The sequence below is a fragment of the Haliotis rubra genome, unplaced genomic scaffold (assembly GCF_003918875.1).
Source record: "Haliotis rubra isolate DU_JTF1 unplaced genomic scaffold, ASM391887v1 Scf1350, whole genome shotgun sequence".
NCBI lineage: Eukaryota > Metazoa > Mollusca > Gastropoda > Lepetellida > Haliotidae > Haliotis > Haliotis rubra.
This window is the reverse complement of record NW_025765282.1, coordinates 58576-72592: the sequence shown is the minus strand read 5'-3', so window position 1 is coordinate 72592 and position 14017 is coordinate 58576. Positions and strand designations below refer to the sequence as shown.

Genomic DNA, 14017 nt, shown 5'->3' with positions numbered 1-14017 from the left:
ACATATTGTGAATAACACGACGTCTGGGAGTGATGCTTGCTCCTTCATCAGTTGAATTGTATTACATATTGTGAATAACACGACGTCTGGGAGTGATGCTTGCTCCTTCATCAGTTGAATTGTATTACATATTGTGAATAACACGACGTCTGGGAGTGATGCTTGCTCCTTCATCAGTTGAATTGTATTACATATTGTGAATAACACGACGTCTGGGAGTGATGCTTGCTCCTTCATCAGTTGAATTGTATTACATATTGTGAATAACACGACGTCTGGGAGTGATGCTTGCTCCTTCATCAGTTGAATTGTATTACATATTGTGAATAACACGACGTCTGGGAGTGATGCTTGCTCCTTCATCAGTTGAATTGTATTACATATTGTGAATAACACGACGTCTGGGAGTGATGCTTGCTCCTTCATCAGTTGAATTGTATTACATATTGTGAATAACACGACGTCTGGGAGTGATGCTTGCTCCTTCATCAGTTGAATTGTATTACATATTGTGAATAACACGACGTCTGGGAGTGATGCTTGCTCCTTCATCAGTTGAATTGTATTACATATTGTGAATAACACGACGTCTGGGAGTGATGCTTGCTCCTTCATCAGTTGAATTGTATTACATATTGTGAATAACACGACGTCTGGGAGTGATGCTTGCTCCTTCATCAGTTGAATTGTATTACATATTGTGAATAACACGACGTCTGGGAGTGATGCTTGCTCCTTCATCAGTTTGAATTGTATTACATATTGTGAATAACACGACGTCTGGGAGTGATGCTTGCTCCTTCATCAGTTGAATTGTATTACATATTGTGAATAACACGACGTCTGGGAGTGATGCTTGCTCCTTCATCAGTTGAATTGTATTACATATTGTGAATAACACGACGTCTGGGAGTGATGCTTGCTCCTTCATCAGTTGAATTGTATTACATATTGTGAATAACACGACGTCTGGGAGTGATGCTTGCTCCTTCATCAGTTGAATTGTATTACATATTGTGAATAACACGACGTCTGGGAGTGATGCTTGCTCCTTCATCAGTTGAATTGTATTACATATTGTGAATAACACGACGTCTGGGAGTGATGCTTGCTCCTTCATCAGTTGAATTGTATTACATATTGTGAATAACACGACGTCTGGGAGTGATGCTTGCTCCTTCATCAGTTGAATTGTATTACATATTGTGAATAACACGACGTCTGGGAGTGATGCTTGCTCCTTCATCAGTTGAATTGTATTACATATTGTGAATAACACGACGTCTGGGAGTGATGCTTGCTCCTTCATCAGTTGAATTGTATTACATATTGTGAATAACACGGGAGTGATGCGTCTGGGAGTGATGCTTGCTCCTTCATCAGTTGAATTGTATTACATATTGTGAATAACACGACGTCTGGGAGTGATGCTTGCTCCTTCATCAGTTGAATTGTATTACATATTGTGAATAACACGGCGTCTGGGGAGTGATGCTTGCTCCTTCATCAGTTGAATTGTATTACATATTGTGAATAACACGACGTCTGGGAGTGATGCTTGCTCCTTCATCAGTTGAATTGTATTACATATTGTGAATAACACGACGTCTGGGAGTGATGCTTGCTCCTTCATCAGTTGAATTGTATTACATATTGTGAATAACACGACGTCTGGGAGTGATGCTTGCTCCTTCATCAGTTGAATTGTATTACATATTGTGAATAACACGACGTCTGGGAGTGATGCTTGCTCCTTCATCAGTTGAATTGTATTACATATTGTGAATAACACGACGACGTCTGGGAGTGATGCTTGCTCCTTCATCAGTTGAATTGTATTACATATTGTGAATAACACGACGTCTGGGAGTGATGCTTGCTCCTTCATCAGTTGAATTGTATTACATATTGTGAATAACACGACGTCTGGGAGTGATGCTTGCTCCTTCATCAGTTGAATTGTATTACATATTGTGAATAACACGACGTCTGGGAGTGATGCTTGCTCCTTCATCAGTTGAATTGTATTACATATTGTGAATAACACGACGTCTGGGAGTGATGCTTGCTCCTTCATCAGTTGAATTGTATTACATATTGTGAATAACACGACGTCTGGGAGTGATGCTTGCTCCTTCATCAGTTGAATTGTATTACATATTGTGAATAACACGACGTCTGGGAGTGATGCTTGCTCCTTCATCAGTTGAATTGTATTACATATTGTGAATAACACGACGTCTGGGAGTGATGCTTGCTCCTTCATCAGTTGAATTGTATTACATATTGTGAATAACACGACGTCTGGGAGTGATGCTTTGCTCCTTCATCAGTTGAATTGTATTACATATTGTGAATAACACGACGTCTGGGAGTGATGCTTGCTCCTTCATCAGTTGAATTGTATTACATATTGTGAATAACACGACGTCTGGGAGTGATGCTTGCTCCTTCATCAGTTGAATTGTATTACATATTGTGAATAACACGACGTCTGGGAGTGATGCTTGCTCCTTCATCAGTTGAATTGTATTACATATTGTGAATAACACATCAGACGTCTGGGAGTGATGCTTGCTCCTTCATCAGTTGAATTGTATTACATATTGTGAATAACACGACGTCTGGGAGTGATGCTTGCTCCTTCATCAGTTGAATTGTATTACATATTGTGAATAACACGACGTCTGGGAGTGATGCTTGCTCCTTCATCAGTTGAATTGTATTACATATTGTGAATAACACGGCGTCTGGGAGTGATGCTTGCTCCTTCATCAGTTGAATTGTATTACATATTGTGAATAACACGACGTCTGGGAGTGATGCTTGCTCCTTCATCAGTTGAATTGTATTACATATTGTGAATAACACGACGTCTGGGAGTGATGCTTGCTCCTTCATCAGTTGAATTGTATTACATATTGTGAATAACACGACGCGTCTGGGAGTGATGCTTGCTCCTTCATCAGTTGAATTGTATTACATATTGTGAATAACACGACGTCTGGGAGTGATGCTTGCTCCTTCATCAGTTGAATTGTATTACATATTGTGAATAACACGACGTCTGGGAGTGATGCTTGCTCCTTCATCAGTTGAATTGTATTACATATTGTGAATAACCACGGCGTCTGGGAGTGATGCTTGCTCCTTCATCAGTTGAATTGTATTACATATTGTGAATAACACGACGTCTGGGAGTGATGCTTGCTCCTTCATCAGTTGAATTGTATTACATATTGTGAATAACACGACCTGTCGGACTGATGCTTGCTCCTTCATCAGTTGAATTGTATTACATATTGTGAATAACACGACGTCTGGGAGTGATGCTTGCTCCTTCATCAGTTGAATTGTATTACATATTGTGAATAACACGACCTGTCGGACTGATGCTTGCTCCTTCATCAGTTGAATTGTGTTACATATTGTGAATAACACGACGTCTGGGAGTGATGCTTGCTCCTTCATCAGTTGAATTGTATTACATATTGTGAATAACACGACGTCTCGGAGTGATGCTTGCTCCTTCATCAGTTGAATTGTGTTACATATTGTGAATAACACGACGTCTGGGAGTGATGCTTGCTCCTTCATCAGTTGAATTGTATTACATATTGTGAATAACATGACGTCTGGGAGTGATGCTTCCTCCTTCATCAGTTGAATTGTATTACATATTGTGAATAACACGACGTCTTGCAGTGATGCTTACTCCTTCATCAGTTGAATTGTATTACATATTGTGAATAACACGACGTCTGGGAGTGATGCTTGCTCCTTCATCAGTTGAATTGTATTACATATTGTGAATAACACGACGTCTGGGAGTGATGCTTGCTCCTTCATCAGTTGAATTGTATTACATATTGTGAATAACACGACGTCTGGGAGTGATGCTTGCTCCTTCATCAGTTGAATTGTATTACATATTGTGAATAACATGACGTCTAGGAGTGATGCTTCCTCCTTCATCAGTTGAATTGTGTTATATATTGTGAATAACACGACGTCTGGGAGTGATGCTTGCTCCTTCATCAGTTGAATTGTATTACATATTGTGAATAACATGACGTCTGGGAGTGATGCTTCCTCCTTCATCAGTTGAATTGTATTACATATTGTGAATAACACGACGTCTGGGAGTGATGCTTGCTCCTTCATCAGTTGAATTGTATTACATATTGTGAATAACACGACCTGTCGGACTGATGCTTGCTCCTTCATCAGTTGAATTGTATTACATATTGTGAATAACACGACGTCTGGGAGTGATGCTTGCTCCTTCATCAGTTGAATTGTATTACATATTCATGCATTAGATTTCCTCAACATTGTTTAATATTGTTAAACATGTTTTCTTTGTAGTGTCTCAATGTATGTACATATATCCCCCTGATACTCCCTACCATTCATTATCAAAATTACGCCATTTTCTTCAATGCATTTTTTCCCATTTCATATATATCATCTAAACAAACTAAAAATTTATATTCACACTGTTTCTATTAAATACTGTGAGAGAAAGAACCATTTTGTTAAATGGGAGAACACATTTGGACACACAATTGAAGAACAAGATGAGAAGGTAATCAATTCTGTCTCATGGAGTTGCACGATGGTGAGTGACTAAACTACAGTGATTCCAGTATCAAATCCTGCTGACAAAGTGTCTCCTTCATCAAATAGTTAGCGTAGACGGTGCAGGTGTAGCTATTGCTGTAGCGAGACAGAAGACGGTATGCAACAAGGCGACATCCATCTGGAGAAACAGGGAAACTTGTATATCGCAGAAAATGCCTGGTTACAATATCCAACACAAACATATTATTTTCGGTAATTTATGGAAAACTACTTTAAACCTTATCATTATTTTGTCAGAAGGAATCATCTCAACTTTAGAAATAACCCACCAACAATCCACCAACATTCCACCAACAATCCACCAACATTCTAATTCATACAGAAGTAGCTCACTGAAACTAAACTTCCGTCGTTACTATAATTAGATTTGGTCACAGTGTCATGCTCCATTATTTTTAACATATTGTTATGCAAAGCCGAGAAAATACTTTTGAACAATACACAAACTGTACGAATTACCAGCAGTGAGATGAACGAACCTGCAACAACTCATGGACCCCTAAAGAAGAAAATGTGAAACTGTACATTGTCCACAGTGACATCACTCTCCTCGGTGAGGCTGTGTTGAATGTGAAACTGTACATTGTCCACAGTGACATCACTCTCCCCGGTGAGGCTGTGTTGAATGTGAAACTGTATATTGTCCACAGTGACATCACTCTCCCCGGTGAGGCTGTGTTGAATGTGAAACTGTACATTGTCCACAGTGACATCACTCTCCTCGGTGAGGCTGTGTTGAATGTGAAACTATACATTGTCCACAGTGACATCACTCTCCTCGGCGAGGCTGTGTTGAATGTGAAACTGTATATTGTCCACAATGACATCACTCTCCCCGGTGAGGCTGTGTTGAATGTGAAACTGTATATTGTCCACAATGACATCACTCTCCCCGGTGAGGCTGTGTTGAATGTGAAACTGTACATTGTCCACAGTGACATCACTCTCCTCGGTGAGGCTGTGTTGAATGTGAAACTATACATTGTCCACAGTGACATCACTCTCCCCGGTGAGGCTGTGTTGAATGTGAAACTATACATTGTTCACAGTGACATCACTCTCCACGGTGAGGCTGTGTTGAATGTGAAACTATACATTGGCTACAGTGACATCACTCTCCCCGGTGAGGCTGTGTTGAATATGAAACTGTACATTGTCCACAATGACATCACTCTCCACGGTGAGGCTGTGTTGAATGTGAAACTATACATTGTCCACAGTGACATCACTCTCCACGGTGAGGCTGTGTTGAATATGAAACTGTACATTGTCCACAATGACATCACTCTCCCCGGTGAGGCTGTGTTGAATATGAAACTATACATTGTCACAGTGACATCACTCTCCACGGTGAGGCTGTGTTGAATGTGAAACTATACATTGTCCACAGTGACATCACTCTCCCCGGTGAGGCTGTGTTGAATGTGAAACTGTACATTGTCCACAGTGACATCACTCTCCCCGGTGAGGCTGTGTTGAATGTGAAACTATACATTGTCCACAGTGACATCACTCTCCACGGTGAGGCTGTGTTGAATGTGAAACTGTACATTGTCCACAGTGACATCACTCTCCACGGTGAGGCTGTGTTGAATATGAAACTGTACATTGTCCACACTAACATCACTCTCCCCGGTGAGGCTGAGCTGAAGGGTTGGGGACACAGCATTGGTTTATGTGGATATTGGCACAACATTGGTCTTCATCGTTGAATATTTATGAAAAATGTAATTTTCTGAATAAAATTGATATTTTATACTTATCCTGACTCATGCTCTTTTGCTTGTCTTTTTCTTCTTGTGAACACAGTGGAACACTTGTATCTCCCAATTGAAGCTCTCTTCAATGTAAAATCACTAATTAGTACTCACCAAGAGTTATCTCGATTCCCACTTCTTTGCGGGGGAACGAGGGCGCCACTTCCCACCACATGCCTCACTCTCTCCTTATATAGCGAGCCCAACACTTGAATTTTCAGGGAAATCCAAAGTGTTATGTGGGGAGGATGGGAGGGCTTACCTCATGAGTCAGGGTAAGTATAAAATATCAATTTTATTCAGAAAATTACATATTTTTCCTCATCCTGACTCATGCTCTTTTGCTTGTAGAATCCTACGGATACGGAGGTGGGAATACAGAATACTTTGGATTTAGATAATTAGTGATTTGATAACTGTAATAACTGTAATAACCCCTATGGGAACTTCATAAAGGCACTGAATTGAGTTGTTAGCTAATGATATTATTATGATATAATAAACATAGTACTGAGCTTAAGATTGTGATTGAACTTAAGTTAAAATATATAAAAGCATAAACTTCATGGTGTTATTAGCTATATAGTACTGTTGTGAAATAAGCAGTAAAAATCTCGTAAGATTGACTTATCTTCTCCGAGGGACTGTCAACTGCTGTGCGAGGACCATGAGACCGAAATGGGGAATACCTGAGACGTCCTCGGTGGTGATATCTCTCAGATAGTGATTGGCAAACACCATATCGGATCTCCAGAAGCAGCCCTCCATGATGGTATTCAAAGAGCAGTTGCCATGTAGAGCAAGTGTTGAAGCTAGCGCTCTAATTTCATGTGGATTAGATGCTCTTGGAGGGTCGAGTCCTGCAGCCTTGTAGGCACGTAGTATGACAGTCCTGATCCATATCGAGATAGTTGTACGTGAGACTTCAGTCTGTGTAGCTGTCGATAGAGTGATGAATAATCGTCTGAGTTTATTTTGCCTCGGTTTGGATCGTCGAAGGTACATTTTCAGTGCTCTGACTGGGCATAATGATAGATCCAGTGTATCATGAGGTCCGCGAATTGATGAGAGAGCTGGGACGTGGAATAATCTGTCTGGTTGACCTGGCAACTGGTTCTTGGCGATGAAATCCCAGCGTAGTCCCATATGCACGATGTTATGATTGTCATCAAAGCGTGTTCTCTCGTAATCTAGTGCGTGAATCTCTGACATCCTGGCTGCTGTTGCTAGGGATAACAGGAACAAAGTTTTCTGTGTCAGAAATTCGAATGATGTTGATTCCAGTGGTTCATAAGCCTCACTTGTGAGGTGTTGGAGCACTATATTCAGATCCCATGCTGGAGCGCGAAACCTCTGTTTCTGATCCTCCAATCGGAATGCACGTAGTAAGGCGAGTAACTCTGGGGTCTTCGTCAACTTGACACCCGTTCTCATAGTTATGACGGAGCTTAAAGCTGCAAGATATGTTGATAATGTTGAGCCTTTTAGACGTTTAGTCTGTCGAAGGTAACATAAGTAGTCAGCCACTTGTGGATGTGTAGCATATCTAGCTGTAAATCCTTTCTAAGCAGTATAAATTTCAAAACTGTGCCACTTGTCATCGTACAAGTTGCGAGTGGAGTTACGTAAGGCAAGCGTGACTGCTTTCACTGCTCTGGCTGAATAACCTCTCTTGTTTAGACACGCCTTAATACAGTCCATTCGTGAAGTTGGAATGCTTCTGGCTTTCCGTGCGCTTGTTTGGTGTGAGGATGTATTAGTAGATTCGAGCGCTTTGGAAGTTGTAGTATTGGTTGTCCGATTTCTTGAATAAGAGTTGGAAACCACGTTCTCGCTGGCCAGTAGGGCGCGACCAAAATCATTTGGAGGCTCCAAGTTTGCTTGATTTTCTGTAACACCTGTGGGATTAACGCTGGCGGCGGGAACGGCTACACGTTGAGTCCTTCCCACGATATGCTTAGTGCGTCCGTTGCCCATGCTAGTGGGTCTGGGACTGGTGATACGAATGTTGTCAGCTGATTGTTGAAGCGAGTGGCAAATAGGTCTATTAGTGGAGCTCCTATTTTCTTGATAATTTGCGCGAATATCTCTGTATGGAGCATCCATTCTGTTGGCGATGGTAGGTGTGGCCAAGAGAGAGCGTCTGCTATTACATTCTTTGCTCCTGGAATGTGACATGCTCTGACATGTATGTTGAGATTGTCGATTAGATCGAACAATTGAAAACATAGAGTCAATAGGTTCGGGGACCTGGTTGAGCCTTGTTTGTTAACATAAAACGCCACTGTTGAATTGTCTGTGTGAATCATCAATTTGGCATTCTTTAGTAAGTTGCTCCAATGATGTTTGGCGTTTACTACTGCTTGCATTTCTAGCAAGTTTATGTCAAGTTTGCTCTCTTGTTGGCTCCATAACCCTGATGCCGTCCTGTTGGCGAGGTGTGGTCCCCAACCTTGGAGCGATGCGTCTACATAGAGATGAGTTTTCAATTCCGGCTCTATTAAACAGATTCCATCGCAAACATTCGATCTCTTGGTCCACCATAGTAGGTGAGGTTTGACGTGATTCGGTAGACTGAATGGTTGAGGGTCGTCGAGATGAGCGTTGATGAGGACCTTTAACGGACGTAACTGTAGTCTGCCTCTGACTGTTATGTCTTGAACTGACGTGAGTAGACCCAACAGGCTCTGCCATTGTCGTAGTGGTAGCGGAGAGAGTAAGGCTTGAGGGATTAACTGTTGGATCTTGATCCATCGGTCCTCCGGTACGACGTTACGATTTTGCGCCGTGAGAAATCGAATGCCTAGAAATTGCAGATCTTGCGTAGGTTCTAGGTCCGACTTGAGTAGATTTACTAACCATCCTAGCTGTGTTAGTAGCTTGATGATGAAGTTTAACTGTAGTCTGAGACGCTGTGGATCTGGATCCACTTGTATCCCGTCGTCGAGGTAGAATGCACTGCGTAGTCCTTGACGATGTAGGTAAGAGACGATAGGTTTCGTCACTCTTGTGAATAACCAGGGGGCCGATGAGATTCCGAAAGGTAGTACTTTCCATTGGCAATGCAGCCCGTCTAGTGTAAACCGAAGGTATTTCCTGGAGTCGGGATGTATTGGGATGTGTAGATATGCGTCTTGCAGATCTATGCTGGCCATGTAGTCTCTGGGACGAATTAAGTGCGTAGTTGTGGTAAGTGTATCATGCGCGAAATGCTGGCGGTTTGCGTAGATAGTCTCTGTTGAACGTGCTCATATTGTGGATGAGACGAAACTTTCTTTGGAATTCTTCTTGGGCACTAGGATAACTGGGGAGTAGAAGCCTGTTTCGATGTTTACTTGGTCCAGTACTTCTATGGCCTGCTTGGTTAGGAGCGTTGATACCGCTTCTCTTAACTTTGGTAGTTGTAGAGCCTGGAAGTCGAACCTCGGAGGGATGACTGTCAGCCGAGGTGTGGCCTGTAGTTGTATGCGATATCCGTGCTGTAGGATGTTGGAGACATATGGATCCTCTAGGAATCCCCAGTTTTCCCAGTGCAGTTGAAGGCGTCCACCCACTTGTGATGGTTGTACTGGAACGGCTGGGGGTGGAAGACTCCAGTCGTTCTGAACCTGTCCTTCATCGTTTATAATTGCGGGAGCCTCTGGATGATCTGCCTCTTCCCGATGCTCCTCTGTAATTGCCGTATGGGCGGCGAAAAGACTTTTTCGCTCCTCTTACACTAGCCATCCTCCTGTCCCGAGCTCTTTGTAGACCGGAGAACTTCGATTTGCCTGAGTACCTCTGCGAAGTTTGTCTGATGACGATTGCTAGCGTATCCATAGACTTTATCATGAGTAGCACTCTTGAGTCTTTAGAGACTTCTTTAGAGACTTTGTCTATGTTACCATCGAAGATGGATGGTGGAGGCCACGGGGCTGTGTAGAGTGGTGCGGTGAAGCGATCACCCCAATTACAGGTGGCGAGGAGACCTTGACGACAAGCCATAGTAGTAGCTGCGGAAAGTGCTGTTAAGTGATCCGTAAGGAACTGCTGGTCTTTCTTCTGCATGAGGAGGGCCGAGTAAATCATTCTATCATCCTCAGATGTAGAGTCTCTGAACTTCGTGAGGAGAGTTTCGTTGACTGTTCTTGATCTGTTCAGACCAAAAAACATCCTCCTTGATATGGTTTCCATCTAGGGATATGGGCTAGCTTGCGGTCATCTATTCTGTAAGTCTTGGACTTGGCATCGCTGATCATCTTATAGTTATCATCGATATCTTGTGCCTTGTAAAAGGAGTCCATGTTGTGACATGCAAACTTGTTAGCGTTGAAATGCGGCACATGAGGTGTCTGTTATTTCGTGGCTTTACTAAAGGCTGTATGCAAATTAGCTGGCACCGCTGCTATCGCGTCAATCGGGGGTAAGGTGATTGTGTCAGCATCATCTTCCTTCATAAGATATGTGTGGGCTGAGTTCTCGTTCTTAGACGGGGAGGAAAGCTCCAGACTATTCACCATCCAATATCTTATTTCTGCGTCGGAAAATACGATACCATCTTCATCTTCAGACATCGGGTCACAGATAATGTGTTGATGCTCCTCCGACAGTGACTGAGGTGGAGTCCTTGATGATCTGTACGTGGATCGACAAGGTGATCGATGAGGCGATCGATAAGGAGATCGGCGAGTGGAATGATGTGGTGAACGGACTGACGAGTGGCGTCTATAAGGTGACCTTCGCGGAGACTTCCTTGGCGAACGCTGGTAGCTTCGCGAAGCTCTCGGTGACTCTCTTAATGATCTTCTAGATGAGGATGACTTGGAGCCACTTAACCTTCGTGAAGGTTGAGAGTCTGAGTAGGAATCATGGGATGAGAGGATCTTGCTTCGCGAACGTCCTCTTTCATCAAGGTCGGACGTAGGGGATACAGACATCATCCGTGAAGCCTTCCGTGACTGCTTAGGAGCGGGGTCCTTCGTGTAGGCGGGCTGGGTCGCCCTTTGTGGAGGCTTAGAGACGGGCTTGGTTGCCCTTCGTGGAGGCGCGTTAGCAGGCTGGGTCGCCCAATGCGGAGACGTGCAAACGGGCTGGGTCGCCCTACATGGAGGTATGGGGGTGGGCTGGGTCGCCCGTGGCTCTAAAAGCCTCCGAAGACCGTAGTGATCTTCTATCATTTTCATGATGTGGTTCATCAGGTCGTCTGGGACGGTCTGCGCTGAAGTAGTTGCTGCCTTCTCAACGATGGTAGCGACGGGACCCTCAGGACGATTCTCTGACATCAGTGTAGGTGCCTCAACCTGCGTGTTAATCTGCGCTGATGTTATAGTTGCCGACACTGGCCACTTCTTCCGCCGTACATCTGGAATGATGATCGGATCTTCATCATCAAACAGGCCCAACCCTGCAAAACGGGAACAATCTCGGCTGAGAAAGTACTGCTGGACTTCGATGATTTCCCCTTCGACGTGGATGTAGCCCTGGGGGTGCGGAGTCTGCGTTGTGACGACGTGGTCTTTGGCTGCGACAACCGGATGTCCGGGGATGCAGGTCTCTTCTTGGAGGTAGCGGACTGTGTCCCACGCCTCTCCTCCGAGGGTAACTCTAGCAGAACACCAGACGGGAGGGGTCGTCCGACAACAGTTAACAGGGTAAGGGCTCTGGTGTATTAGCCATGGCTAAAATCCGTTTACGTGACCTATCTGCTGCGCGTCTCAAGACGCAGAATAAATATTTATCAAAGGCAGAATTGGATAAATTAATACAATAATTGCAACGTGAACCAGTAGAACATGGCGTAGTACAACTAGGGCATATTAAATGCGGGTCAGCAGCAGAAAAACGTAATTTACAATTAGTGCAGATTTTCATCAACGCAATCTATCTGAACAAACACGGAGTCCGTGAATAAAACAGTAGAAACACGAATAAATATCAATGCATTATGTTGAAGGATACAAGCTACACCTCTATAGAAGTCTATGAGAGGTAAATAACTAAGAATAAACAAAGGATATAATGTGTAGGGAGACACAGGCGCTCTCACTGCTCACTTGACAAAGAAGGAGAGAGTGAGGCATGTGGCGGGAAGTGGCACCCTCGTTCCCCCGCAAAGGAGTGGGATGGAGATAACTCTTGGTGAGTACTAATTAGTGATTTTACATTGAAGGGAGCTTCAATTGGGAGAAACAAGTGTTCCACTGTGTTCCCAAGAAGAAGAAGACAAGCAAAAGAGCATGAGTCAGGATAAGGAAAAAATTGGGCTTCCCTTCTGGTTTTGACATCTGCACGGATGTCGTCATTGTTGCTGTCAGCAAAACCTTCTAGCTGTTACACATCACCGCGGTAATTGTTAAAGTAAGATGTGTGTGGTACAAACATAACATACTTATAAACCACATATACTTTCAAGAGTCTATACACATGGAAAAATGTATCGCATTAGCCCATATTTCCCAAAGTAGCCGCGAAACTTACTCTCATCTCTAATTAACTTACTATCTTACTATCAGGATTAATTGACATTGAAGGAATAGTTTAATGGGGAATCTGAACGGAAAAAGAACGAAAAACTATTTATAGAAGCAAACATTACACAAACTGACTCATCTTGTAGTGCTATGGTCGTAAGGCGTCAACAATCATTGTCAAGATTTTGTAGATAGAGGTTACTTTCCCCTCCCTCCGTGTAGTCGTTGGCTGAGTGAATGAGTGAGTGAGTGTGTAAGTGTGTGGGTGAGTGAGTTGGTGAGGCTGCCAACAATCAGAATGTCACGGCTTGCCAGTTCAAGAATGATCAGAGTGAGGCACGGCATTTTAACCATTTTGGTGAAACTGACCGGCACGTACCTGGTTTTGACCTACCAAGATCGTGGGTATCAAACCGACGTATCCTGCCCCGCTAATGGGAACATCCCAATGTACTAATGTAGTTTAGAGAGGAAGATGGGTTTACCGTACCGTCAATAACCACTCGACATAAAGCAAGGGTGTTGACTTCTGTCTGTGACAATGGTAGTATGACTGACACTGTCTGCCCCTGGACTGGCTGGTCACAGTGAATGGTGAGAGGCGACTTGGGAGCAGTCACAGATGATACGTTCTTGCACTGACGTCCATTTACAGACACGTCAAAGTTTCGGAGACTCGAGGCATGGTCTGAAATCAAAGATTCGATCCAGGTTTGGTAAATTTTAACATGTTCACCTTTGTCTGTAAATCATCAAATCTAACACTTGAAACAATTAACGGGGGCCTGCCCTAACCAGCCCCTACAAGGACATCATGAAACATGTAACGGGGACCTGTTCTAACCAGCCCCTACAAGGACATCATGGAACATGTAACGGGGACCTGTTCTAACTAGCCCCTACTAGGACATCATGGAACATGTAACGGGGACCTGTTCTAACCAGCGCCTACAAGGACATCATGGAACATGTAACGGGGACCTGTTCTAACCAGCCCCTACAAGGACATCTTGAAACATGTATCGGGGACCTGTTCTAACAAGCCCCTACTAGGACATCATGGAACATGTATCGGGGACCTGTTCTTATCAGCCCCTACTAGGACATCATGCAACACGTAACGGTGACCTGTTCTAACTAGCCCCTACTAGGACGTCATGGAACATG

At 43.5% G+C, this 14017-nt stretch overlaps 1 protein-coding gene across 3 annotated transcripts in view; it reads right to left on the bottom strand.

Moving 5' to 3' along the window:
• LOC124267973 overlaps window positions 1–14017 on the bottom strand; it is a 104339-nt gene that overhangs the window by 63337 nt on the left and 26985 nt on the right. For all 3 annotated transcript variants that reach the window (XM_046702972.1, XM_046702974.1, XM_046702973.1), the window contains exon 4: window positions 13341–13538. In XM_046702972.1, coding sequence (XP_046558928.1) covers window positions 13341–13538 — 198 coding nt within the window. The remainder of the gene's footprint in view (window positions 1–13340; window positions 13539–14017) is intronic.